At 43.5% G+C, this 24,907-nt stretch overlaps 1 protein-coding gene across 3 annotated transcripts in view; it reads left to right on the forward strand.

Annotated features, from left to right (window-relative positions):
* LOC115060657 (matrix metalloproteinase-16-like) overlaps positions 1-24,907 on the forward strand; it is a 127,402-nt gene that overhangs the window by 23,401 nt on the left and 79,094 nt on the right. For all 3 annotated transcript variants that reach the window (XR_003842269.1, XM_029528650.1, XM_029528651.1), the window contains one exon: positions 6,673-6,977. Coding sequence is in view for 2 of the 3 variants with exons in the window: in XM_029528650.1 (XP_029384510.1) it covers positions 6,673-6,977 (305 nt within the window). In the remaining variant the exon portion in view is untranslated. The remainder of the gene's footprint in view (positions 1-6,672; positions 6,978-24,907) is intronic.

A 24,907-nucleotide genomic window follows, 5' to 3' on the forward strand; every position in this document is an offset into this window, starting at 1 on the left:
GAGAACCAGTGTAGGCCTCTTCACTAGTTTCATTATTCACAAACAAATTTTGTAACTGTGTAAAGACAGCATGCTACAATTATATACAATTTTCCTGATGATGTAGTTTTTGTCAAATCATATATGCACATGCTCCTTGTTCCATAGGATAATTCTGAAGAAGTGGCTGTGATTTTTATTCCTGCTCTACTTTGAGAATAAATGTATGAACAGCATGACATGGATTATAATTGAGTGGATCAGTGACTCCAAGCTGAAGTAAGACTGAACTGAACTGACTGAGGGCAGAGCTGTTCAGGTTCATGCCTGAGTATTTTTCTTTTCAAAATAAGATGCTGTGATGAGGAGGAAGTTTCCTAAGCATTTGGTTCATTTGTGATGGCGGAGATCTGAAAAGGACAGGGAGATAAGCAGGGATGATGAAAAGAGTGGGAGGTGATGCTTGGAAAGGAGAAGCAGCTGCTCAGAAAGAGATGAGCTGAGAAGAGGAAACCCCATTGGAAGGCAGAGGGGACTCTTACAGATTAGGGTTATGTAATAGGATGTGAGCATTTTTTGTGTGTGTGCATGCTGCGTCTGTGCCCTATACGGAATTGTGCCTGACTTCCAGTCAGCATTCAGAAGAGCCTGCAGCTGCTCCATTCATTTCCATTCTCAGTGGGGTAGTTAGAAAATGGACGCACATCTGGTAATGCTTTACAGGTCCTGTATTTTCCAGATCATTGCCTGGAAACTTTCCTCTGGCTTAGAAAGAGTTTTGTGAATTACTGGGATATTTTGCAATAAGACCTGCTCAATCTGATGCTATTAAAGAAGGAAAATTAACACCTGTCACCATGTTTACATGACACCTAAAATAAAACTAATTATTGCATTAGTCTGACCAAAACGTGTTGATTGACTGTCATGAGTGGAGGCTGAGAGTCACGAATTCCAATGAAGAAATCTTTCACTGTTGTCTGTTTGAGTATACGTGAGTTCCACACAGTATTTTCATTGTTAGATTTTTTTTTTGTGATTTATAAAACCAACTTAACAAATGAAGCCACAAAATCTTTGTCTATTTCCTGTGATCACCAATTAGTGCCAAAGTGGCCTTTCATTGAAATTAACATATTAATTCAGACTAACATTCAGTTGATGAGGGAATGAGCTTGGAAACCAGGGACTGTATAATAAAGTTGCCTTATTTTTTTTTTTCCCCTCAAAAAAAAAAAAAAAAAAATTCCTCAGTCTCCTCAAAGGCGCTTCGTTGATGAATCATCAGCGTTTGATAGTTGTCACTACTGTATGTTTCAGGTTCGTTCTATCGTAATCATTATCAGTTTCAGAGAACCTTTTGAGCAAGCTTGAACAGGCTGCGGTTCATTTTGTTTGGCCCTTAATGCACTTAGATTGCATGATATGCTGTAGGTTTGACAATTTCAAACACTCCTTTAAAGAATATCAGTTCCATTATCCTGTAAATGTGTTGAAGTCAGGGTTGTAACTGTTTTAGGTTCCATTTGGTATCTTGAACTAAAAAAAAAAAAAAAAAAACGCAAATTAAAGTCAGGTCTGAAGAACAAAGTGTTTGGCCTTAGCTGTCCTACATAGAATGATTAGTAAATGTTCACATCTCAGGACAAGCACCGGAAACCCTAAAATTACTGCCACACTCCCAAACATCAACTGAGGCACTGTTGTATGAATGAGATGCTTGGCTGCGGAGTACCTCTGTCTCTACCTAATTGATTCTTTGCCCTCAGTGCTCATGGAGGGTATAAAAGAAAAGTATGCAGTACATGTCATAAATTCAGGGAGACCAGTCTATATGGTGGCCGAGAGGTACAAACCAACATTACAAAATCTGAAACACTTTTACAAAGCTTGAGACAAATTTACATTTCAGAAAACAAATTAACAAAACACAACGCCACAACAAATTGACAAGTCCCGAAACAAACCGGAAAGGGAATGTGACCAACTCCGGGATTGGGCTGGAAGTGATAACGGGAGTGACATGGCCAGTTGGAGTTTGATGTAATTAACGGATAGTGAACGAGTGATGTTTTACCCGTTCTTTGGCAAACATATGATGTCTGGTCTGCGCCATTTAAAAACTCTAAAGACCGACCACATGAAAAACACAATCACATTAAGCGGCTCATGTTTTTGCCACAAAACAAGCTATTTGCTATCCATTGTTATCCATCCTTTATTTATATTTTCCTTATATACAAAAACTTAGGAACATGTGCACTTTTTACAATACAAAATAGAGTGGCTGTAGAGCGATACAGAGGAGGAAATAGAAGACTAGTTGTAGCAATGAGTAGAATCAGAATAGGACATAACAATATCATACAAGAGGGAGTGCTGTTGTGGTGAATATCACCACTGGTGTGATATGGTCGTAGACACGAGGCCGCAGATAATCACAACGGCATGACCTTGTGTTCGTTTATATAAAGCATCTCCCCTGTACCCACGGTTCTTAGAACACCTCTACAGTGGAGTGATAATGTCTGGAAACAGTCCCACTGCTGTTGAACTCTATATCAGCTTGGTAGGGGTGACACCCCAGACCATACCAAGTGATGTTAAGTCAGAGGAAGCAACTACAGTTACGACGACATTAAAAGCCAATAAGACAATGACCCCTGTGACCGTAGTCAGAGACAGAACCAACCAGAAAAACATGTGGCATGCTTCTTATACTTAAGACAGGTAACGTGTGTGTGGTGTGTGGATAGCCCTCACCCTCATCTTGAACTTAAACCATAGTGATAGTGCAGCACTATGTGACAAGGCCTCTGGACCCTGTCTTTCCCCTACAGAACTAACTGTTGTATAAAGTAATTTAAACGGGACACTTTATATCATTGGAGAACATCCAACTGGTATGTGTGATATCTGTCAACAAGCTGAAACAATAGAGCATGCTAATATTAATTGTAGGAGGTATGTCCAGGAAAGACAGAACATGATGACAGGGATGGGAAAAGTTGGACTTGGTCTTAAAAGAAATCTACAGTGTGATGAGAGAGGGCAAGGCCGGAGACATTTATTTGAATTTCTTTTAAGCACAGGATTGAAAAGGAGAATTTAAATAATATATATACTTACTTACAGTAGGTGGCAGTAATGCAACTAACAGGATGCCAGCTGCCTTAAAACCTCAAAGAAAAAGAAGTTGGGACATTCCCTTTCCGGTTTGTTTTGGGACTTGTGAATTCGCGTTTTTTTTTATTTGTTTTCTGAAATGTAAATTTGTCTGAACTTTGTAAAAGTGTTTCAGATTTTGTAATGTTGGTTTGCACCTCTTGGCCACCATAAATCTACCTATAATCAGGTTCACATCGATCTTCACGACAACATGACGTTCAGCCCTTTCTGAATGCAAAAGTTACTACTGACCACTGGAGTAAAAGAAGAGGTTTCATTTGACTCGGGGTGCGTGCATGTGTTCCTGCGTGCCTGTCTGTTTTAAAGGTAAGACATATGAAAAGACACACATGCAGGGAATGGCAAACAAAGAATCCAAGCTGCTCTGAGGCCACATCAAATATTAAGCACCATGCTATGAAGTGTGATTTAGGATGTCACTTGTGCTGTAATAGTACCTGCATGCAGAGACAACAGTAGGCATGCCAATGCTAATTAGTGCCTCCCTACAGCAAGTTCTGCATGTGGCTACTGTTATGCCCCAGTCTAGGGGTGCCTAGAGCACAACATGATAAGGCCCCATCTTCCCCAAGGCCTAAGTAGCCAACGATAAAACAATTGTTGTTGTAACAATGGATGGGATTTTATTTACAAAGTGCACTATGCACAATACATACACAAAGATAAACTAAAGGTGAGCGCTAGGCTTCAGGGTGAACCAAGGGCAAAACAACAAATAAAAGATTCCTAACTATAAAACAAAGGGCTTCCCTATCCAAGACTACTCCAAGAAAAGACAGAGGACTTACCTCCCTACCTAATGAAAACAGGAGAAAAAACACCATAAACCAAAACTAGCCGTCCACCCCTACTGCTCACAAATTCGTATTGTTAAACCAAGCAATCTAGTGTGTCCGGTTGGGAGAGGGGGAAGATGAGTGAATGCCAGCTGCCTCCTTACGTCCACTACCTTGCCTCCTTTTATCTCTGATGGCTCTTGTCGTCAACCTATCACAGGCCAGGCTGGAACTCATCCACCAAACGGCTATCAGCTATGGAACACACCTATTTACATATGGGATAGAACATAGACACAGGGCACACACAGGTCCAACCCACACTACCATGCACTTTTCACAAACATAATGACCCCAGTCATAACACTTCATGGAAACTAGCACGTGCCAGGGGAGACTGCATTTGTGCATACTTTCCAAATGCCATTGTTTCCCTAAGAATATTTTTTGAGCCTTTGAGTTTGAAGTAGTTGTACAGGAGATGCAAAGACATAACACAACAGGGGTTCGGGGGATTGAAACCCCCGAACCCCTGCAGTTTCAAAAACAGTATCCTATCTCCTTAAAGAGATAAGAGAAACAAACTCTTATAAATTTTCACTCTCACAAACATTCAAAAATTCTTTAGAATACACAGGCCAACCTTTGACCTCGTGCGGGGTTCCCACTCTTTTCTAAATCATTCTACATCATTTTCCAGGACAAAGTCAGTAGTAATGTACTTCATATGACAGACACTAATATCATACAAAACATAGAGCAGTATGTTCCTATCTGTGGAACATAAATGTAGTCTTAACCATGAAACCATCCATTCAGCCATCTTCTACTGCTTTTCTGTCTGGGTCGCAGGAGTGCTGGAGCCAATCCCAGCTCACACTGGACACCCTGGACAGGTTGCTAGTCCATCACAGGGCCAACACGCAAAGACAGAGACACTCACATACAAACAACAAACACTCACACTCAGACAATTTAGAGTCACCATTTAATCTAGACATGCATGTCTGTGGACAGTGGGAGGAAAACAGAGTACCTGGAGGAAACCCACGTACACATGGGGAGAATGTGCAAACTCTGCAGGCGCCAGGCTGGGAACCAAACCCACGACCTTATTTTTGTGGAGTAACAGTGCTAACCATGCCACCATGCTGCCCCACCTATGGAACCATCTCTTATTATTAATCTGTTCACTCAGTCCCCCTAGTGGTTGGGATGCTGGTGTTACAAACTAATTAACATATTATACAATGAAAGTGGCTTAGTAAAAATTTCGACAGAAATTTTTAGGACACTTTCAGCAACATGCACAAACATTTTTAAGTTTCAGGGTTCTATGGTTTTATCATAGTTCCTGAAAATGACATTTTGTGCTAATGCCAATTTGCACTATGTGCAGCTAAGGTCTCCTGTCAATCAAAATCATGTTGTGACAAGTTTTTCATCAAATAGTAGAGACCCTAAGGTATCCCCTGAAGTATAACAATTTGTGATTGGGGAAATGTTTCACCCCAAATAAGCCCTGCGTATCCGGAGTTGAGGCACACAAGACAAACACACGCAGTGACGCACACAATGACACACACAGTCAATGCTGTTGGCCTTTCAAACTCGTTTTTTATTTTTCCAAAAAATATTGTATTTTCACTAGCCCTATTTTTTATGGAATGACTCAATTCAATATTTGAAGTCAATAGATGTAAAGGGACAAATGTTTTCTTTCATTTAAGCCATCAGCCACGGTTGTGGGATTAGTACTTTTGTAAGAACAGGCGCAAATTGCCAACAATTGCCTCTGTATGAACAGGTTGTAGGAAGTAGGAAATTTGAACAAATTCAGTGCTATTCAACCTTCTTGTAACCAATTTTCTCGGGAAGCACTATGGAAATAAATGTCAAATCAAGCCAGATGTCAAATTTATCATAATTATGAATTAATAATCTGACTGACACTTTCCTTGCTAATTATATTAACCATTTCAGTCCTTTTAATGAGGTTCACCACACCCATTGCAAGCTATAGCCACATCAGTTAAACATGCCTTTCAAAATGACACCCACACTGTCTCTTCAGACCTGTGTCTGTTAGTAAATTCAACTCTGTCCAAACACAAAATCATGAGCTGTGAAGGAAATTTTTGCTGACAGTTGTGTTTAAAATTATATTAAAAGAAACACATCTTTAGTCAGCTATCAGCCAGTGAGCTTGCATGCAGTGTAAATATGCACCATATGAATGAGCAGGACTCGGCCAGATAGTCTGACAACATTTATTCCTGTAATGAACAATGACAGAGACAACGTAAAGAACTCAGTCCTGGAAGACAATGTGGAAGTCTGACACTGGAATATTCTTTCAGTGCAGAAAGTGAAGTTAGGCTTTTTCGATCAAATGGGTCTCAGTGGACGCTGGGCTGTTGATAATTATTAATCAGAAAATAAATTCCAGAGGCTGATTCCTTGACATACTTGCAAGCCATTCAACGGCAGCGGGAAGAGACTCAGCTGTTTCCTTTCACAAACTGCTCCATTAAGTTCTCTGCTGGTAAGCGGGAAAAGGGAAAACGGGTTCTTTCTTTTTTTTTTTCTTGTGGTCTAGTGTATCAAGCAGCTCTCATCTTGAAACTGACGGAAGAGCTCACTGAGGCTTGATAATCTGTTTTGGTGTACAGATGATCAGGCGTTTTCCTTCTCTAACGTTTCCATGCTTCCTCTTGTATCCCTTTAGTATAAAGAATGTGACACCCAAAGTCGGAGCTGAGGAGACCCATGATGCCATTCGACGAGCCTTTGATGTTTGGCAAAATGTGACTCCTCTGCACTTTGAGGCTGTGCCGTACAGTGAGCTGGAGAAGACAAAGAAAGATGTGGACATCACTATCATCTTTGCTTCAGGTTTCCATGGTGACAGCTCACCCTTTGATGGTGAGGGTGGCTTCCTAGCTCATGCCTACTTCCCTGGGCCAGGAATTGGAGGGGATACGCACTTTGACTCAGATGAGCCATGGACGCTGGGAAACCCTCACCATGACGGTAAGTGCTGACTTTTTTTTTTCCATCTGGGTGTTTTTTTTTTTTTTTTTTTTCCCATGTCACCTGTGGACCAATAAGATAGTCACATCATATACAATTGAAAGGAGATTACATACACTGTGTAAAAAAAAAAATAAATTTTTCCCTAAACCTTTTTTTCTCACTGTCTGATATTAAATCAGACTAAACTTCTTCTGTTTTAGGTTGGTTTGGATTACAAAAATATATATATATTTTTTATATTTTTTATTTTTCTTTTGTAAGAGCATTATAAAACAGTGTTTACTTTCTGGCAACATCCAGGCTCACAACTGATTTTTTTTTTTTTTTTTTACAAAACAAGAAACAAAATATGTGAAAACTTTGAACAAACCGAGAAAGACAGACATCTGAAAGGGTAAGTATAGAATAGTACACCAGGGAATTTTGAAATGAAATGTAGGCAATACTGGCTAATTATTAGTCCCAATAGGACATTAGAGAGTAATATGTACACCTTCTCGTCAAATTTTGACAGGTCCTTTGATCTTAGTTAACCCCGCCCCTTGAACGATCTGATTAGTTCTTTTTCCCCGCCCAGGCGAAGAGGTAACAACCAATGAGATCATTCGAGGGCGGGGTCGAGTAAAATGGCGGCAAATTCATTTTGAGGTTGTTGGTGAAAGAGGGAGGACGTGTTTTGTTAGAGTGAAAGGACCATATTGAGTATGTATTTAAAAATTTATTTCTTTACAAAGAGGGAGTACAAAACAATCACCATGTGTTTTATCGGTGTGAAGGGGTTACTTAGTAGGGTGTAATTTTCGTCCGTTGTAATGAAAGGAGAGGAGGAGGATACAGAGTGTTTCTTTTCAAAACAACCATCATGTGTTTTATCCGTGTGAAGGGGTTACTTACTAGGGTGTAATTTTTCGTCCGTTGTTCAAATTTCTGTTGTAATGAAAGGAGAGGAGGATATTCCGACAGAGTGTTTCTCTTTCTGTACTCAGGGTTGACTGGAGAGGAGGTAAGTTTTCACCCACCGATTTGTCCGTAGCCAGCCCCCTAGTGTGTCCACACCCCTGAGGTTAAAACCAATCAGATCATTCGAGGGCGGGGACGAGTAGAACGGCGCTCGATTCATATAGAGGTCGACGGGTTAAGAGGGAGAATGTGTGTTGCCCTGAAAGGAAAAAGTTTTGCTGAGTCTGCTGCCGCGAACACTGTGATCTGCGAGACTCCTGTATCGAGTTATCACGAATTACGTGGAGCTCCGAAGAAGCGGGTGACGTATTTGTGTCGGATTCAGACTCCGGCACCCGAGGCTCTCCACAGAGAGTGGAGACTGTCGGACGGCGGTGCCTGGGGGTATGTGTTCAACTATACCTGTCAAGAGATGTGTTTTTACCAGTTGGAAAAAGATGAGGTTTACAGCCCGGCGTGTTCTTTTGAACACGGTGAAAGCCGTGGTGTCTCATCTGCTGAACCACGTCATCTCCATTTTTCGTTCGGAAATCTGCTACGGTTGTATCACCAACCACCCCAGTCAGAGGGAGCACGAGTGTCTGGAGGATGAGCCGGACTACTTCTACCTGAAGTACTTTGAGCAGGTGAACAAGAGACTTTGGACGGCTAAATTTGTTCCCGCCATCGCCGCGGCCTTGAAAAATCGCTCCATCCACGTGTCGGGTGAGAGGATCCAAGGTCTGGCAGAAGCCTTTCTCGACGATCTGAAATTCAAAAGGCGTGTGAAGGAGAAAATTGCCGACCTGTACGACAAACTGGTTGAAAAAGGAAACGCTCTGGAGTTGAAAAGCATCGAAGAAGCCTTCACCTTGTGGAACGACGGAGAAGAGTTGAAGTCATGGGGGATTATTGTGGAAAACTGACGGCGCATTTGAAGGATCACTGGACTACCGGCTGGTTAGTCTATATTTTAGAAGGGGTGATTGAAAACAGAACAAATGATATTTGTGTCAATGAAATGAGAAAGAGGCTGGACTCGGTTCGAAGTCACGCTGGACCCTTGTGGGGTTTGCTCATCATGGTAGCCTCGCAATTCACGGACGAACGGTCATTACCCGAAGCATTTGGTGAACTGATCAGAGAGATGAACTATGACAACGTGGATCACCTGTTTATGATATATGCTTTGATTGTAGATGTCATAAATCAACGTGTAGAAAACAGTGTGCCTACACACGTCTCGAGTGAATTGTTGAAGCTGCATTGTGTTATTAGAACCACCATCGGAGCCTCGGCGATGAGGACGGCCCTGTACAGCCTCGATGTTTGAATATTATAATGTGTGTGTGTGTGTGTGTTGATCCATCATATATTTTCAATGTATTTTTGATCCATCATATATTTTCAATGTATTTTTGAACCATCATATATTTGCAACGTATTTCTGATGCTTTATACAAAATAAAAAAATTGTATTAAAAAAAGTAGAGTCTCGCTGATTTTTTTCATAAACTCTGGAGAGGCGCTGGTGTGAACATGTCTGAGAAAAGCGTTATGAAAAAAGCATATTATAACCCGGTTCACCCGGGCAGCTTTGGAGGAGCGGACAGACTCCGCAGAGCCTTGCAAGATGAAACGGGTAAAAATGTAAATGTGGAAAAAGTTAAAGAATTTCTATCAGAGCAGGATGCTTATACTCTGCACAAGCCGGTGAGAGTAAATTTTCCTAGGAATAGAGTGTTTGTGCCACGACCGATGGTTCAATTTCAGGCCGATCTCTGCGATATGCAGGCTTTGGCCGAGCACAACGACGGTTATCGTTATCTCTTGACGGTCATAGATGTATTTTCCAAAAAGGCCTACGTGAGAGTTTTAAAGAATAAAAGCGCCTCGGAGACTGCGAAGGCTTTTGAATCTGTTTTCAAAGAGAGCCGGACCCCGGAAAAGTTACAAACTGACTCTGGTAAAGAATTTTTCAACAAGAACCTCCAGAGGCTGATGAAGAAACACAAGGTAAAACATTTTGCCACGGCCAGCGATCTGAAAGCTTCGGTGGTGGAAAGATTTAACCGCACGCTGAAAACTAGAATGTGGAGGTATTTTACAGCTAAAAACACTCGTAGATACTTGGAGGTTTTACAGGATTTGGTGAAAAGCTATAACAACAGCTACCATAAAAGTATAAAAATGACCCCTCAGCAGGTGACCGAGGAAAATACCTCTTGAGTTTTTCAAAACCTGTACGGTTCTTTTCCTCTCAGATATAAAGCCAGGTTTAAGATGAACTTGAAACAGGGGGACACGGTGAGAATATCCTGACTGAGGGGAAAGTTTGATAAAAAATACGAACAGAGCTTCACCGACGAGCTATTTACAGTGTCTGAATGCATACCGCGTCTACCGCCGGTATATAAACTGAAAGACTACGATGGAGAATCTATCGAGGGCACTTTTTACGAAGCCGAGTTGCAAAAAGTAAAGACGGCTCCCGATAAGCTCTATAGAGTGGAAAAAATTTTAGCCAGGAGGGTGGTGGGGGGTGAAAAGCAAGCCTTGGTGCGCTGGAAAAATTGGCCCGAAAAATTCAACAGTTGGATCAGAGCCGACGATCTGAAAAACGTATAAAATAAAACCCGCGAGCCGTCCGTGTACGCACTTCATCTTTAACCCTCGTACGGATTGTACAAAAAATCATGAACGGGGCGGTTAGCGATGGATTTTACATCACCCTTCCCTCCAACGCCAGCCGCGACGTCTTTAAAAATAATACGGCCTCCGTTTTCCAGGTGGATTTACCTCAACACATTGATTTAGAGGGCCCGTGGCAGGTGGCCTTGACGGAAATTTCATACCCGCACACCTGGTTTAACGTACCAAAAGGCGCAGGCTACTTTGATTGGAAAAAGAAACCTAAAGAGGACGAGGAAGCGGACGAAGAGGTGAAGGCCGTTCTTCTCATAAAGAGAAAAGAGAACGTACAGGTAGCGGCTGTTGCGAGCTCTTCCAAGAAAGAGACGGCGGGTCGTCGTCAAAGAATTACGGAAGGTTATTACAGAAGCGCCGAGCAATTTGCGGACGAGTTCAATACGTTTCTTAGACGTATCGAATCAGACGTTAAACTAGTCTTTAACGACGTTCACAAGAAATTTGAATATCACGCCGGGGGTCAGTTTCATCTTCGTTGTTTTCCGCCCGTGGCTTACATCCTGGGTGTAAAGCCCGGAGAATGGATCAAGTTTGAATCGAAGATGGCTCCTTATCCCGCGGATATAAAAGCGGGCATGTACCACCTCTACTGTTACACAGACGTGGTACAACACCAGGTGGTGGGTGACGCTTACGCTCCTCTCTTGAGAATCGTCGACGTGCAGGGAACGTACGGAGACGTGGTCACACAATATTTCAACCCCGCTTACTATCTGCCCGTGGCCAAGAACCACATTGAAAACATTCGGATAGAGATTAAATCGGATCAAAACCTACCCGTCGATTTCACCTTCGGCAAGACTGTGTTGAAATTACATTTCAGGCCCGTCAAAAGTCTTTCTGGTGTATAAAAAAAATTATTCAGGGTCTCAAAACAGACCCTCACCGTTTTGTGAGTTATTACGAAAATCAAGTAGGGGGAGCCTTGCCTGGCTTTTACGGATCCCCCGTGATGTACGGGAGAGGTATAGGCTCTGTATTTAGCAAGTTATTTCGTTTTGTAGCGCCTTTGGTGAGAAAGGGTTTTGCGTTCGCTAAACCTCACATCAAAACGGCGGCCAAAAACATAGCCTCCGAAGTGTTTACCCGCACCGTGGGTAAATTATCCAGCGGCGGCGGGGGAGAGAGCCCCGGATCTCAAGAGGGCGCCGGAGGTATCATGGTTTTGGCTAAAAGACCTAGGAAGAGACCTCCCGGGGAGCGTGTTGTTTCAGGAAGGCCGAGGGTAAAAAAACGCAAAGGAGACCCCAAGAAGAAATCAGTCGGAAGAAACCGTCCTAAAGGGAGGAACTCGCGCTCCGGAGATATATTTCATTAGGAAAATAAATATAAAGGATGGCCTTATTACACCACAAATCGAGCGAATGCAGTATGGCGGAGCTGGATTTATTTTCAGCCCCTATGACCCAGCTATCTATCGATGAAAAACTCTATACGGAGGTTTTGCCTTTGTCCGCGATAACGGACGGCGGCCCCATAGAATTTTTTATACCGGGAGACGGTGACAAATATCTGGATCTGAACGACACTTTGCTGCACCTGAGGTTAAAAATCACCAACGCGGACGGTACGGACTTGGCCAACGACGCCCGCGTAGGCCTGATCAATTACCCGTTGAATACAATTTTTACTCAATGCAACGTTATTCTGGGAGACAGATTGATATCGCAATCCAGCGCCACTCACCCCTACAGGGCCGTGATAGAAACCTTATTAAACTATTCGGAAGACGCCTTAAAAAGTCAGTTCAGCGCCGGGTTATTCTACAAAGACACGGCGGGTGTTATGGACTCGGTGGTGGTAACCAACGGACCCAACAAAGGCTTGTGTGAGAGGGCCGCTTTTACCTCCGAGTCCAAAGAGGTCCACCTGCTGGGACCTCTCCACGCCGACATATTTTTCAGCGAGAGGCTTCTTTTGAACGCGGTGGATTTGAGAGTCAAGCTCACCAGAGCCAGCGACGCCTTCAGCCTCATGTGCGCCGGTGACGCCACCTATCGTTTAAAAGTGCTGGGAGCTTCTCTGTTTGTGAAAAAAGCCACCGTGGCCCCCGCAGTGCGTTTAGGACACGCCGCCGCCTTAGCAAAGGGAAACGCTCTCTATCCTTTGGCCCGGGTGAACGTGAAAACTTATTCCATCCCGGAGAATTCTCGAATATGTAACCAAGAGAATCTATTTCTGGGGACCATGCCCAAATACGTTGTTTTGGCTATGGTGCACCACGAGGCTTTCACGGGAAGAAGAGACCTGTCTCCGTTCAATTTTATCCACAACGACGTAGAATACATGGCCTTGTGTCGCGACGGCCGACAAATTCCGAGCAAAGCTTTTCAACCTGAATTTAATCGAGGCGTGTCCGTCAGAGAGTTTTACAACATGTATACCGCCACGGGGAGACATTTGAAAGATTTACCTCTAAGCATCAACAGGGTAGAATTTGAGCAGGGCTACTCTCTGTTTGTCTTTAACCTCAACGCCGCCGAAGACGCCGACGCCTTATCCCCTGTTTCCAATGGAAATTTAAGGCTGGAAATGAGATTCAGGGCGCCGTTACCTCATACCACCACCCTGATCGTTTACGCTTGCTACGAATCTATTTTGGAAATCAACTCCAAGCGACAAGTGTTGGCGGATTACTACTAAAAGTCAAAAATGAATAATCTTCAGCTGGAAAGTCTCATGCATCGTTTACTGGGAGATGTTTTCTGCGGGGTTTGGGCCTCGGATCAGTTGCCTTTACTGACGTCATCTTTTACACGCCCCGCCTACATGATTGTGAACACACATCCGGGACACATGCCCGGAGAACACTGGCTGGCCCTTACTCTGGAAGAAGACGGAACGGGGACTTTTTTCGACTCTTTTGGATTCCCTCCTGATTTTATATACTACCCTAGAGACATTTTAGCATTTTTAGAAAAACGATGCAAAACAGTGTCGTCTCACGGCAGACAGCTGCAACACACCTTGTCTACGGCCTGCGGCCAGCATTGTGTCTATTATTTATGACACAGAGCCTGCGGTATAACTTTTGAAAATGTTTTATCTTTGTACGGCGGTGAAGACGAGGCAATAAAAAATGATGACACGGTGACTCGTTTTGTGAAAAAATATCAAAGCTGTACGAGGAGTTGTAAAGACTGTCACCACACCGTCTGCTCTTTACAAATGTTTAAAGATTGTCACAAGCTGGATAAGAAATAAAAGACGCACAAAAAAAGAAAATGGTCTCGAGCCTTTTTATTTTTCAACTATAAACTTTATTAAAATTCAATCCACGGATGTTTATGTATGTCTCTATGTTTCAGCATTTCTTTATATCTTTCCCCCGTCAGAGTTGTTTCTCCACCGTCCTCATCGTCTCTTCTCTCTTTGGGGGGCGTGATCCATCTTGGGGAGAGGATGATTTTCTTCCGAGCGGTTTCCAAACCACCGCTATCTTCCTCTACCTCACCCCCCGTTTTGAGTAGGTTGTATTGTTTGCGAGCATGAGGGTTTTTCACGGAGGATAGGGGAACGTTAACCTCCGTTAGAGTATTTAAAAAAAAACGTCCAACCCTTCGGCGGCGGTCTGTAGATTTTTCTAGACGAGGACAAATGTTTAAACAGGTCCACCATATGAGAACCTCTCACAGTCTTTCCCCTATACACAAATTCACCGTTTGGAGTCCACCCGCCGGTGCTCTCGCTTAATTTCTTCATGATATAGGAAGCATTTTTACGATCGCGAGGAGCGAGGTTTTGCAGTACTTCAGAAACCGTGTTGTCCTGTTGTTGTTGTTGTTGTTGCTGTGGCAACGGTTCCGCCTCTTCTTCTTCTGCAGCGGCATCGGGCGCAGGTTGTCTCTTCACCGCCCCCTCTCTGTCGTCTTGTTTGACAGGGTGAGATATCTTTGCAACAGGGCGCTGTATTTTTTAATTTTCTCGTAAGGGGTTAGTCCCGACTCGTTTAATACAGCCCTCATTTTTTCATCCAAATCACTTTCGGCCTCACGTCTCATGGTTTGAGCCGGAGTTTCCGTACCCAGAACGACCGTGGGGCCTGACGTCTGCTGCAGTTGGTTCAGCTGCTGAGAGTTTAGCAAAAACATCTTCTGGCTCGTTTTCTGACTCATGATTTAGTTTTTGCGAATCAGACCGCCGAGAAGCTGACCGAACATGGGCACCACGGCAGAGAGCAGAGGCAAAAGAAAACCTCCGGTCTGTTTCATCAAAGCCCCTCGTTTTCTCTTCAAACTAGTTTTTTTGTCCGCCAGCAGCCTGATAGTTTTCTTCCTGCTATTGAGTTTTTTATATTGACAAGCGTTCAACGGCACGTTTCCTTTCAGCACGTTTAAACAAAGCTCGCTGAGACACTGAAGAAAGTCTGTGGAACAGTGCCGGAGAATATCTTACTTAGAATATACGTATCAGCGTCGTGGCTCGACTCAAGGCCTCAAGGAGCGTTCCTTTTTATACGCGCCGACATACCGTTTTTTTTTTTGTTTTGTTTTTTTTCCCAATATGTAAATGATGTCACTTTGTTTTTGGCAAATAAACCACCGGCCAACGGCGAGGTAGTATTCCCGACCTGAGTCTGAATCTTTCTGGGCAGGTGGGTGTGAGGTCCACCAATAAATAACCGAAAGGATCTCCAGTAGCGTCTTCAAAACTTTGAATAAAAAAATCTTTTTGACCGGGATATATTTGTTGAGCCAATACGTTGATTTGCAATTTATCCCGCGGGTTCTTAAACAGCACCAGGTAATTACTGTTTAAGCTGATGGTGCGACTGTATTTACCTTTGTAAAATACATTTTGGGTCAGCAGCATCACGCTCATATTTTTATGGTGTCTGTATTGCGTGAAAATTCTTACCACTTCCGGATGATCCGCCGCTTGTAATAACACATCGTCTAATATAATAAGATGGTTTTGTTGAGGGGGAAATAATTGAGCGTCTTCAAAAGAGTCCGGCAGTCCTTCGATAAATTTAATATTTTTATTTTTCTTCTGCAGTTCTTCGTACATGCTTTGATAAGAAGTATAAATCCATACAATATTCTCAGGTACACGGTTCATCACATGTTGACAATTTTCCAATACATTTTTTACAAAAAAGTTTTTCCACAACCGCTGGGCCCCACAATCTGACATGAAAAGGGTAGGACCAATCTAGGATCAAAATCAATTTCTTCAACAAAGTGTGACATTTCTCTTTTAAAAACCAAAAGGCAAAGTACGGCCGGTAGGCAGCAACCGTCTCTTGTCAAACACAACGCGAAACTTTTTCTGAAATGAAGAATTTTTTAAGAGAAATCCCCTTTTGTCTCTTACAATGTTCTGTTGGGGGGTTTGAATGAACCCCTCCCCCTCCTCCCCACTCTCACCACCACGCTGTCGCACATAGCTCTCCACCAGTCGTTTGACGCTGTCAAAGTTGACTCTTTGACAGCTGTCATGCGTCTGCGTAATACCTTTGACTTTGAGCACCGCTTTTTTCTTGTTCCTAGTTTGATAGGCGTAGCTTTTAGGACCGGCTGCGACAAATTCTTGTATGCTGTCCCCGTCTAATTCGTCGGTCAATTCTCCCAGGTAGTTACCCAGAGGCAGTGTGTTTTGGCCCTCTCTAGTGGTGTAAATGAGGCTGTCTGTGTCAAAATAAAGAACTCTGTCCTGCATCTGTTCCAAGTAACCGTACAATTTTAATCTGCCGTAGGCCGTGGTGAAAGCGGCTACAAACACTTTGTCTACCTTGTTGGGAGGGGCGATGTAACGATCTCCGTGCACCCACTGGATCAGAGCCACTCTGTCGTTGATAAAGTTAAAGTATTTGATTTTGTGCTTTTCTGAAAACATGAACGAGAAAAACTCTTCGGGTTCTGTGATGAGAGACGTCTGACAGAGGTTATTTCTCTGAGCAAACTTTCCCCAGAAGCTGTTGAGACACAATTTAGAAATTTGTCTCTTTGCCGGATTTGGTTTAATTTGGGAGGCGTCCAGCAAAATACCCTGACGCGTCTGATACTCCCTGACGTATCTCTCCCTGCTCTCCTCATCTACGACCTCGGGCGGGTAACCCGAAGCCTCCTGTTTACCTTTCAAAAACGTCTGCATGTACTTTAGAAAGACGGCGTCGTCCCTGCGCTCGAAATGCCACACTTCTGTGATCTTGGCCAAACGATAGCCCATCTCCAAAGCCTTGTTAAACTCTGTCGTAACCCACACCCCCTTTAAGGCCCTGGCCTCGTCACCCTGCTGAAAATTCATCTCCGCGCAGGCGCGGCACAGAGTAAACACAAGCTTACCGGAAAGAGTTCTGTACGGTAGAACGGGGAATAGCAAACCTCTGGGCGGATACACTACGGCTTTGATTAGCCCAAAGTAGCTGCTGGGGTGTTCAAAATCTTTAAGAATTATTTCAGGGTGACCCAGAGGATAAGGGAAACTGCAATTTACATAGGGATACAGGGAGGTCACATCCACGTAATGGATGGTCTCGTCAGGCTCTGCCGTGTGCCTCAGCTTCATGGCACACGTCCTGCCTCCGTACAAAGCCTCGCGAGGTGACAGAGGCTGAGGAGCGTCATAACGTCTGAGAAACTCTTTCATCCCCTGGTGTGTGTTTTTCATCTCCGCCCACCTGTGTTCCCACATGACTATGGATGTGACGCCATGCTCCGAACGCAACCTCTCTAATCTCCTCACTGTACTAGAATAGAGCTCCTCAAATGTTGTCCCTGTGAGAGGAGAGCGTTCTTGAACTTGGAAACATAGCCGACATCCATGGATGACAAAGATGTACTTAACGCCTCCTGCTTCAGCGTAACCGTCTACAAAGTACTTTCCCAGCTGTTTTTCCCTGGCGTTCAGAGCGTGCTGTATAAAGATGCCGCGGGTGTTAGAAACCCATTCTAACCACTGTATGCTGTCGTGCGAATAAGATTTAAACTGACGTTTGTAATGATCGGGCGGAGGAATGGCTAAGGTTCTGGGCTTGAGAAAATTTGTGAGAAATACTTTCATGCAAGCCGAGGCTATGGTTGATCTGCTGAACGGATCTACACCTGTTTCCTGAATGAAACCGTTTCTGAAAACGGTACAAGCCTCAGAGAGAATGTCCACGGCATTTTGACAATAAAACAGCGCCTCTTTTTCAAAGTTAAAGACCCCGCCCCTCACCGTGTCGTACCACGCCTCAAAGTCCCTCTTCCCTGCGGCTGTCATGCGCTCTGTGCAGTAATCTTCGGCCGGAGGATAAGGGCCTTCGTACTTCAAACGCTGCTCAGAGCTGAAAGCATGAGGAAAATAGCCTTTGGTTTTATCAGCAAAACCTAAAGCTTTGGGCATGGCGGAGAGAGGCATAGCCAGAAAACTCAGCGAATCTATGTATTTATGCCCGTAATCGGTTTCTGAAAAACAAATCACTTTGCTACCCTGCATGATCAAGGAGGGTTTTATGCCGAGATCAATCATGGCGTTGAGGACCAAGTAGCTGTCAAACCCTTTAGCATTATGCGCTATAAAGACGGCTTTCTGATAAGAGGCCGTTCTGAAATGTCTGACAAACTCCAGAGCGCACGTCATGCCGTGGGCGTTCCATCTGACCCCGTCTAAGGTTTTCGTGCACACCAGATACGGCACGTGCACGCCCTGCTCGTTCGTGAAGGTTTCAAAATCATAAAAGACAATTTTTTGATTATGATCCGTGTCCGCCTGTAAAGGCTGCATGTAACACAGATGCTTCCCTCTCCCTGACCCCTCCTCCTCCTCCTCCCCCTCACCGATGACCTCACCACAAATGCTGCATTTGAATTTTTGACACACATGAGGTTTACTCTTGCCGTTCATGGCGACGTACCACAGTCTGTGACATTTTTCACACTGCTTGTACATCTCACATTGACTAACGTACGAACCAGCCCCTACCCTCTCAACAGGCTCCTTGTGTTTACTCAGACAGTAAGCGGACCGACACGTTCTGTTACAATCTACACAAAGGACGGGCTCGAACCTGACTTTACAACACGAGCCGTCCAAACAGACGGAGCAGCGCCCAGAACAACGGTGGCTGCAAACGCTGTCGTATCCTGTGTAACAGTGCTCGCACACGTGACGGGCTCCTAGAAAAGATTGTACATTTTTTATACCGTAATAGTGATTCTGGTTTAAAAACATGAACACAGTTTTTTCTTTTCTAGGGTTAGGGGTAAGGAATTTGGAGAGGGCTCGTGTGCCTTTGTTTCTATAAGACACTACAATTTTACAATCCAAGGCCTTCTCAAACTTTGAAACATCATCAAACGTCACCTCCGTCTGATCATCAAAACCTACAGCCGTCTGAAACTCTCTGCCCTTTCTCTCAGCTTCTCTATCGCAGAGATGGGGATGCAGCAGGTGTGCCAAATTAATAGCAAAACACATTTTATTGCGGGGATTTTCCACCACTTAGAAAAAATCTTCTCCTCTTTTTCAAAACCTCCTCATCCAACATTTTATCTACGCTTCTCTTGCCTCCGCCTCGAGGGTTGCGTATCAACTGCACCACTAATTCAAGACCGGCATCCGTCATGACAGACATGTTGGACTGAACCAGCTCGTCCAGGAGATTCTGAAAAGTGGAGAGACCATCGTCAGCGTTCTCAGCTCTGACTATTGAGGACACGGTTTTGCTCAGTCTGTCCCCTCTCAGCTCCATCTGTACAATGTCACGAGGCTGCGCTTGCGAGAATGCTCTTTCAAACAGATCATGAGCGGCTCCCATGACAGAACCGTAAAATTCTCCATAATTGGGTATGCCCGTCGGAGTCGGAAAATGTAAAAATTGCCTAATTTCTATATTATTAAATCTGTTTCTAATCACAACCCTCTCCCCCTCCCTCTCCTCTTGCTCTACCTCTCTACCCCTCTCCCCCTCCCTCTCCTCTTGCTCTGCCTCTCTACTCCCCTCCCCCTCCCTCTCCTCTTGCTCTGCCTCTCTACTCCCCTCCCCCTCCCCCTCCCTCTCCTCAGCCCCTGAAAGTACACCTGCGTTTCCTCCCTCTAACAGCTGTACGGCTCTGTCTATAGCATCCAAACACTCTGCGTGTGAAACAACCGGTGGAGAAGGTGAATCAACCTGAGAGAAATGAGGAGAGACGGGGGGCACAGTCGCAGAATCATTTTCAAGGTTCAATTCGTTTATTATGGAACGAAGATCGTTTACAGCGTTGTTCAGAGTTTCAGGGCGATTCAACTCCTCTATAGCAAGGTTTATGGCTAGGAAAGGGTCGTCTGAAAATCTCCTACACTCGGCATTCTCTTTTTGTTCCATGTCAAACCTCATACGCCAGTTCATACAGTCTGTCCAGAAATCTGTCGAGGTGTCGGCACGGTATCCTCCTGCAGTTTGGCGACGGCGTCCTAATTCTTGTTGACCTATGGGAGGACCTCCTTCTCTCGTAGGACCTCGGTCTCCTGAATGAGGTTGATCTTGCTCTCCTGAACAGGGACCTGCTGCTGCTCCTGGAGCGCGAATTCCTCTTCCTCCTCCTCCTCCTCTTCTCCTTTCTATAGTCTGAAAAATAAATAAATAATAATATATCGCTCTGTTTCACTGTTCATGCTGCTCTACAGTTTGAAGTACAGGCTGATGTAAAAAAAAAAAAAAAAAAAAAAAAATATATATATATATATATATATATATATAATAAATAAATAAATAAACTTACATTTTCTTCTGCTAGCGGCGGAGGAAGAAGATGAAGAAGAAGAAGAAGAAGAAGAAGAGCGGGTCCTTGACTCCTTGGCTCTTTTCCTAGATTTTCCTCGAGCTTCCTCCGTTCTTGAGACCTCCGGGGCCTGGAATAGTTGTTTATCCCCGTATGGTCGCGGTTCTTCAGCCGTGGCTTTCCGGGAGCCTCCGGCCTCTGGAGCTGTCTCTGGTACGGGCCCGGTCACGGTTGCTGGCGCGGGAGAACTTTCTCTGAAAGCTCTCTCGATTTCGTCCAGATCTAATGCACAAACTACCGGGAATAAATATCGTAAAAAATAAAAATAATAATGTGAATATAATCTCGATAAAGACGCCAGACTTACCCTCAGGAAAATCGCCAAAAGCCAGACACTCCAACTCACTCTCTAAAACGCCGTCTGTAAAAACAAGTCTTTTAAGAAAATATACACATCACAACAAAAAACTTTTCAGAAATAATCAATTAACTGCGTTGTCTTAAATCACTTACCGTTGTTCATTTCTTTTCTTTGTTAGCTCCGAGCGGTCAGCTGATCACAACTTGTCAATCAGTCGCTCTGTCAATAAACAGGCCGTGGTCGTTGTGGCCATCCTGATGCATCTTGGGTATTTTAATCCCCTTCCTGTCACGTAGTTGTAAATCATCCGCGATTGATGGTCAAGCGAGTATTTTTTTTATGGTAAACGCAGATCCCCCTTACCCTTTCATTCACGCTGTTTTATGATATGTAACAAACAAATTACAGTCCCTCCAGACTCGAGCTGATAGATAAGCAAAACTTTTTTTTTTTTTTTACCAAGTGTAATAAACGCATCAGACTCGGGGTCTTGTCCTTTTTTGGAATGAGAAGACTGACTTGTTCTTTATAGGTTTACATCAAGAGAATAACAACTTTCAGATTAAGCTAAAAACAACTCTTATTTCACAAACACTCTGTCTATCTTGTGAAGACAGATTCTTCAGAACTTTGATTCTTAAATTTTCAGATGATTTAACACTATTGTTTTGTACTGCCTCTTTGGAGAGAAACACTCTGTCTATCTTGTCATGTCAAGACCTTTTATTCTTACTTTTATGTTTTTGAAAGTTTTACCTAACACAAATTTCAGATTAATTTAACATACTCTGTCTATCTTGTAATGTGAAGACAGAGTCCCTTAACCTTTCATTCGCACTGTTTTTTACGATATGTAATAAATTGCAGTCCCCCCTGACTCAAGCTGATAGATAAGCAAAACTTTCTTGTCCCTAGACTCACCGCCCCTGTGATTTATCAGCTGTGAACACCTTAGAATCAGGGTGCTGTCCTTTCCTGGAATGAGAAGATGGACTTGTTCTTTATAAGATTTGCATCAAGAGAATAACAACTTTCAGATTAATCTAAAAATGACTCTTATTCAACACACTCTGTCTATCTTGTGAAGACAGCTTCTTCAGAACTTTGATTTAACACCATTGTTTTGTACTGCCTCTTTGTAGAGAGAGAGAGAGAGAGAGAGACAGAAACACTCTGTGAATATATTTTAAATACATACTCAATGTACTCCTTTCACTCTAGTAAAACACATCCTCCCTCTTTGCCCATCACCCTCGAAATGAATCGAGCGCCGTTCTACTCGTCCCCGCCCTCGAATGATCTGATTGGTTTTAACCTCAGGGGTGTGGACACACTAGGGGGCTGGCTACGGACAAATCGGTGGGTGAAAACTTACCTCCTCTCCAGTCAACCCTGAGTACAGAAAGAGAAACACTCGGAATATCCTCCTCCTCTCCTTTCATTACAACAGAAATTTGAACAACGGACGAAAAATTACACCCTAGTAAGTAACCCCTTCACACGGATAAAACACATGATGGTTGTTTTGAAAAGAAACACTCTGTATCCTCCTCCTCTCCTTTCATTACAACGGACGAAAATTACACCCTACTAAGTAACCCCTTCACACCAATAAAACACATGGTGATTGTTTTGTACTCCCTCTTTGTAAAGAAATACATTTTTAAATACATACTCAATATGGTCCTTTCACTCTAACAAAACACGTCCTCCCTCTTTCACCAACAACCTCAAAATGAATTTGCCGCCATTTTACTCGACCCCGCCCTCGAATGATCTCATTGGTTGTTACCTCTTCGCCTGGGCGGGGAAAAAGAACCAATCAGATCGTTCAAGGGGCGGGGTTAACTAAGATCAAAGGACCTGTCAAAATTTGACGAGAAGGTGTACATATTACTCTCTGACATTTAATAGTTAAGTATAAAAAACAGCATTACGGGGTCATCCATTCAGTAATCCTGACTATCATATCTGGTCCATTAAGCCCTCAGTTTGATAAATGTGTTTTTCTAGAGACGAAAGGAGAATGTAACCTTTTCCATGAGGTAAATGTCATTTACTATACCTATCCACTCCTGTATTGTGGGTGGGTCAGGGGACAACCAGTGCCTTGTAAGTGCTTTTTAAAATACTATCAAAATACTAAATAAATAGTCATCATCCTGCCTGATCTGTAAATCTAAATTTCCTAAAAATCATATGGAAAATTGCATTGCAGTGTTAAATATGCCTCGTAGTACTTTGTGAAGCTCTGTCCAGAAGGATTTAACCACTGGACACTCCCAAAAGATATGCCAGTGATTGGCTTCCTGGTCCCCGCACTCTCTCCAGCACGTGGCTTCCCCTCCAGTAAAATGTGCCTTTTTGTTTTGGTGTAGTGAAGAAATGGGCCACACACTACCATCTGAACTCCTGCCATACATGAGAATTGTCAAACCAATCCTCTTCCCGCTTTTCCTTAACATAACCTGTACTGTGAGGCTTTTTAGACAATTGGCCTTTATAAATTCTGGGGATGGCCCATTATTCAGTTTATTTTGGTAATTGTCAATAAAAATGATTGATATCAGGTTGTTAAGGTCTGTTTCCTTTTCTAATGTGTTCAAAATGGTTACGTATCTGGAGGAATCTAAAAGTCAGTTCTTTCAAGGTGTTGTGAGGTCCGGAAAGTGGGGGCGGGGGGACACTGGAGATTCTGATCTCGACAGAGATTTCCCAGATATCTGCTGCCATCCTGGACCTTTATCAAACAAGAAATTGCAATCCATGCCATAAATCAACATAAACCTGCCTAGACCCGCCGAGAGGTACCCTTTCTCCGACCCTCCACTTCGGTCAGCCTGATGACATTATCAGGCAACAGATGCAAATTGTTGCTCTGGAAAGCATACAGGCCAACAAGGACACAAATATTGATATAGTAAGAAATTGAATATTCAAATAAGAGACTGCAATCATGCCAAACTGATTCCCCCGTAAGAAGAGGACTTCACAGCTGTTCGAACCATTTTTCTACGAGATAGTTTGGCTGAGATCGAATTTACACCAGACAATGAACTATACCAATTATGTAACAACAACTCCACCTGAATGACAAACCACCGGAACCGAAGACATATTGCCTGAGCACCGTAATCTATGTGCTTGGTGGTTGCCTGTAACTGTTCTGTAAAAAGAAAAAGAAACTTCATACACAGTCCATTGCCATACGTTTCAGATTTTCCACAGCCAGTCAAGACATGCATGAAAATGTTCTTTTCTGAGTTCATTTGTTTGTGTGCTCTGTGATGTCGTGATTACCTAATAACCATTTAATTGTGTTTTACAGTGAATCAGATAAAACCATGTCCACCGAAGCAACCACAACAAGCAGAGAAAACTGTACTTAACAATGCATTTCTTTTTGTTTTATATATAACTCCACGCTTGGGTGAATGAAAGGTATACTTAAAGTCCAAACACTGCCCTTGCTATGCCCTAAAGCTAAAGGGAGAAATTCGATTGGACTGAATTCGCGCTGACAACCAGACCACACCCATAGATCGGCCCCCAAAAATAAGTAGTCAAAAGTAAATTTCATGGAGTCTTGGTGGAGTTCTGGGGAAGTTCTGAAGAGGAGAGCTTCCCCAGGAGACCTGATGAAGCAATAGCAACCACAACAGAAAAATAAACTCAGAAGTCAGAATTTAGCCGCTAAGCTATAGGGGCTAAGTTCCAACTTGAAGCCAGGCTGCTGGAGACCGGAACAAGTTTGGCTGCACGGCACTCAGCCCCCAGTGTCTTGAGTTGCCGTGGTAACCAGGGCCGCTTGTGCTTCCCACGGCTCCAGTCTCCAGTCCAGGATAATTTGGATATTAACTTCATAACCAAGCCAGTCGCACGAAAGACAACACTGCCGCTGAAGAGGGATGAGCCAGACCGACAGCCACTTCAGCCGAGGACCAGTCTAGCTTAGGAGGCCACAATGAAGGACCTCGACACGGCTGCTCTCGTTGGCCATCTCCTGCTCTTTGCGTGGCCAGTTGAGTCGTCTACCAAGTAAGGTGGCGTTTATCTGCTTCCCCCACGGGTTGTTGCTATTAGACAACAGTGAATCACATTTTAGTTTTAGAGCTCTCCTTCCACAGACTCTCCCTTTTATCTTGATAAATGATGAAATTTTTTATTTTTTTATTTTTTTTATTGCATTCTTCAAAAACAGAAGTTTACATACATGTCCCTAGTATTTG

This window comes from Echeneis naucrates, chromosome 20, assembly GCF_900963305.1.
Source record: "Echeneis naucrates chromosome 20, fEcheNa1.1, whole genome shotgun sequence".
Taxonomy (NCBI): Eukaryota; Metazoa; Chordata; class Actinopteri; order Carangiformes; family Echeneidae; genus Echeneis; species Echeneis naucrates.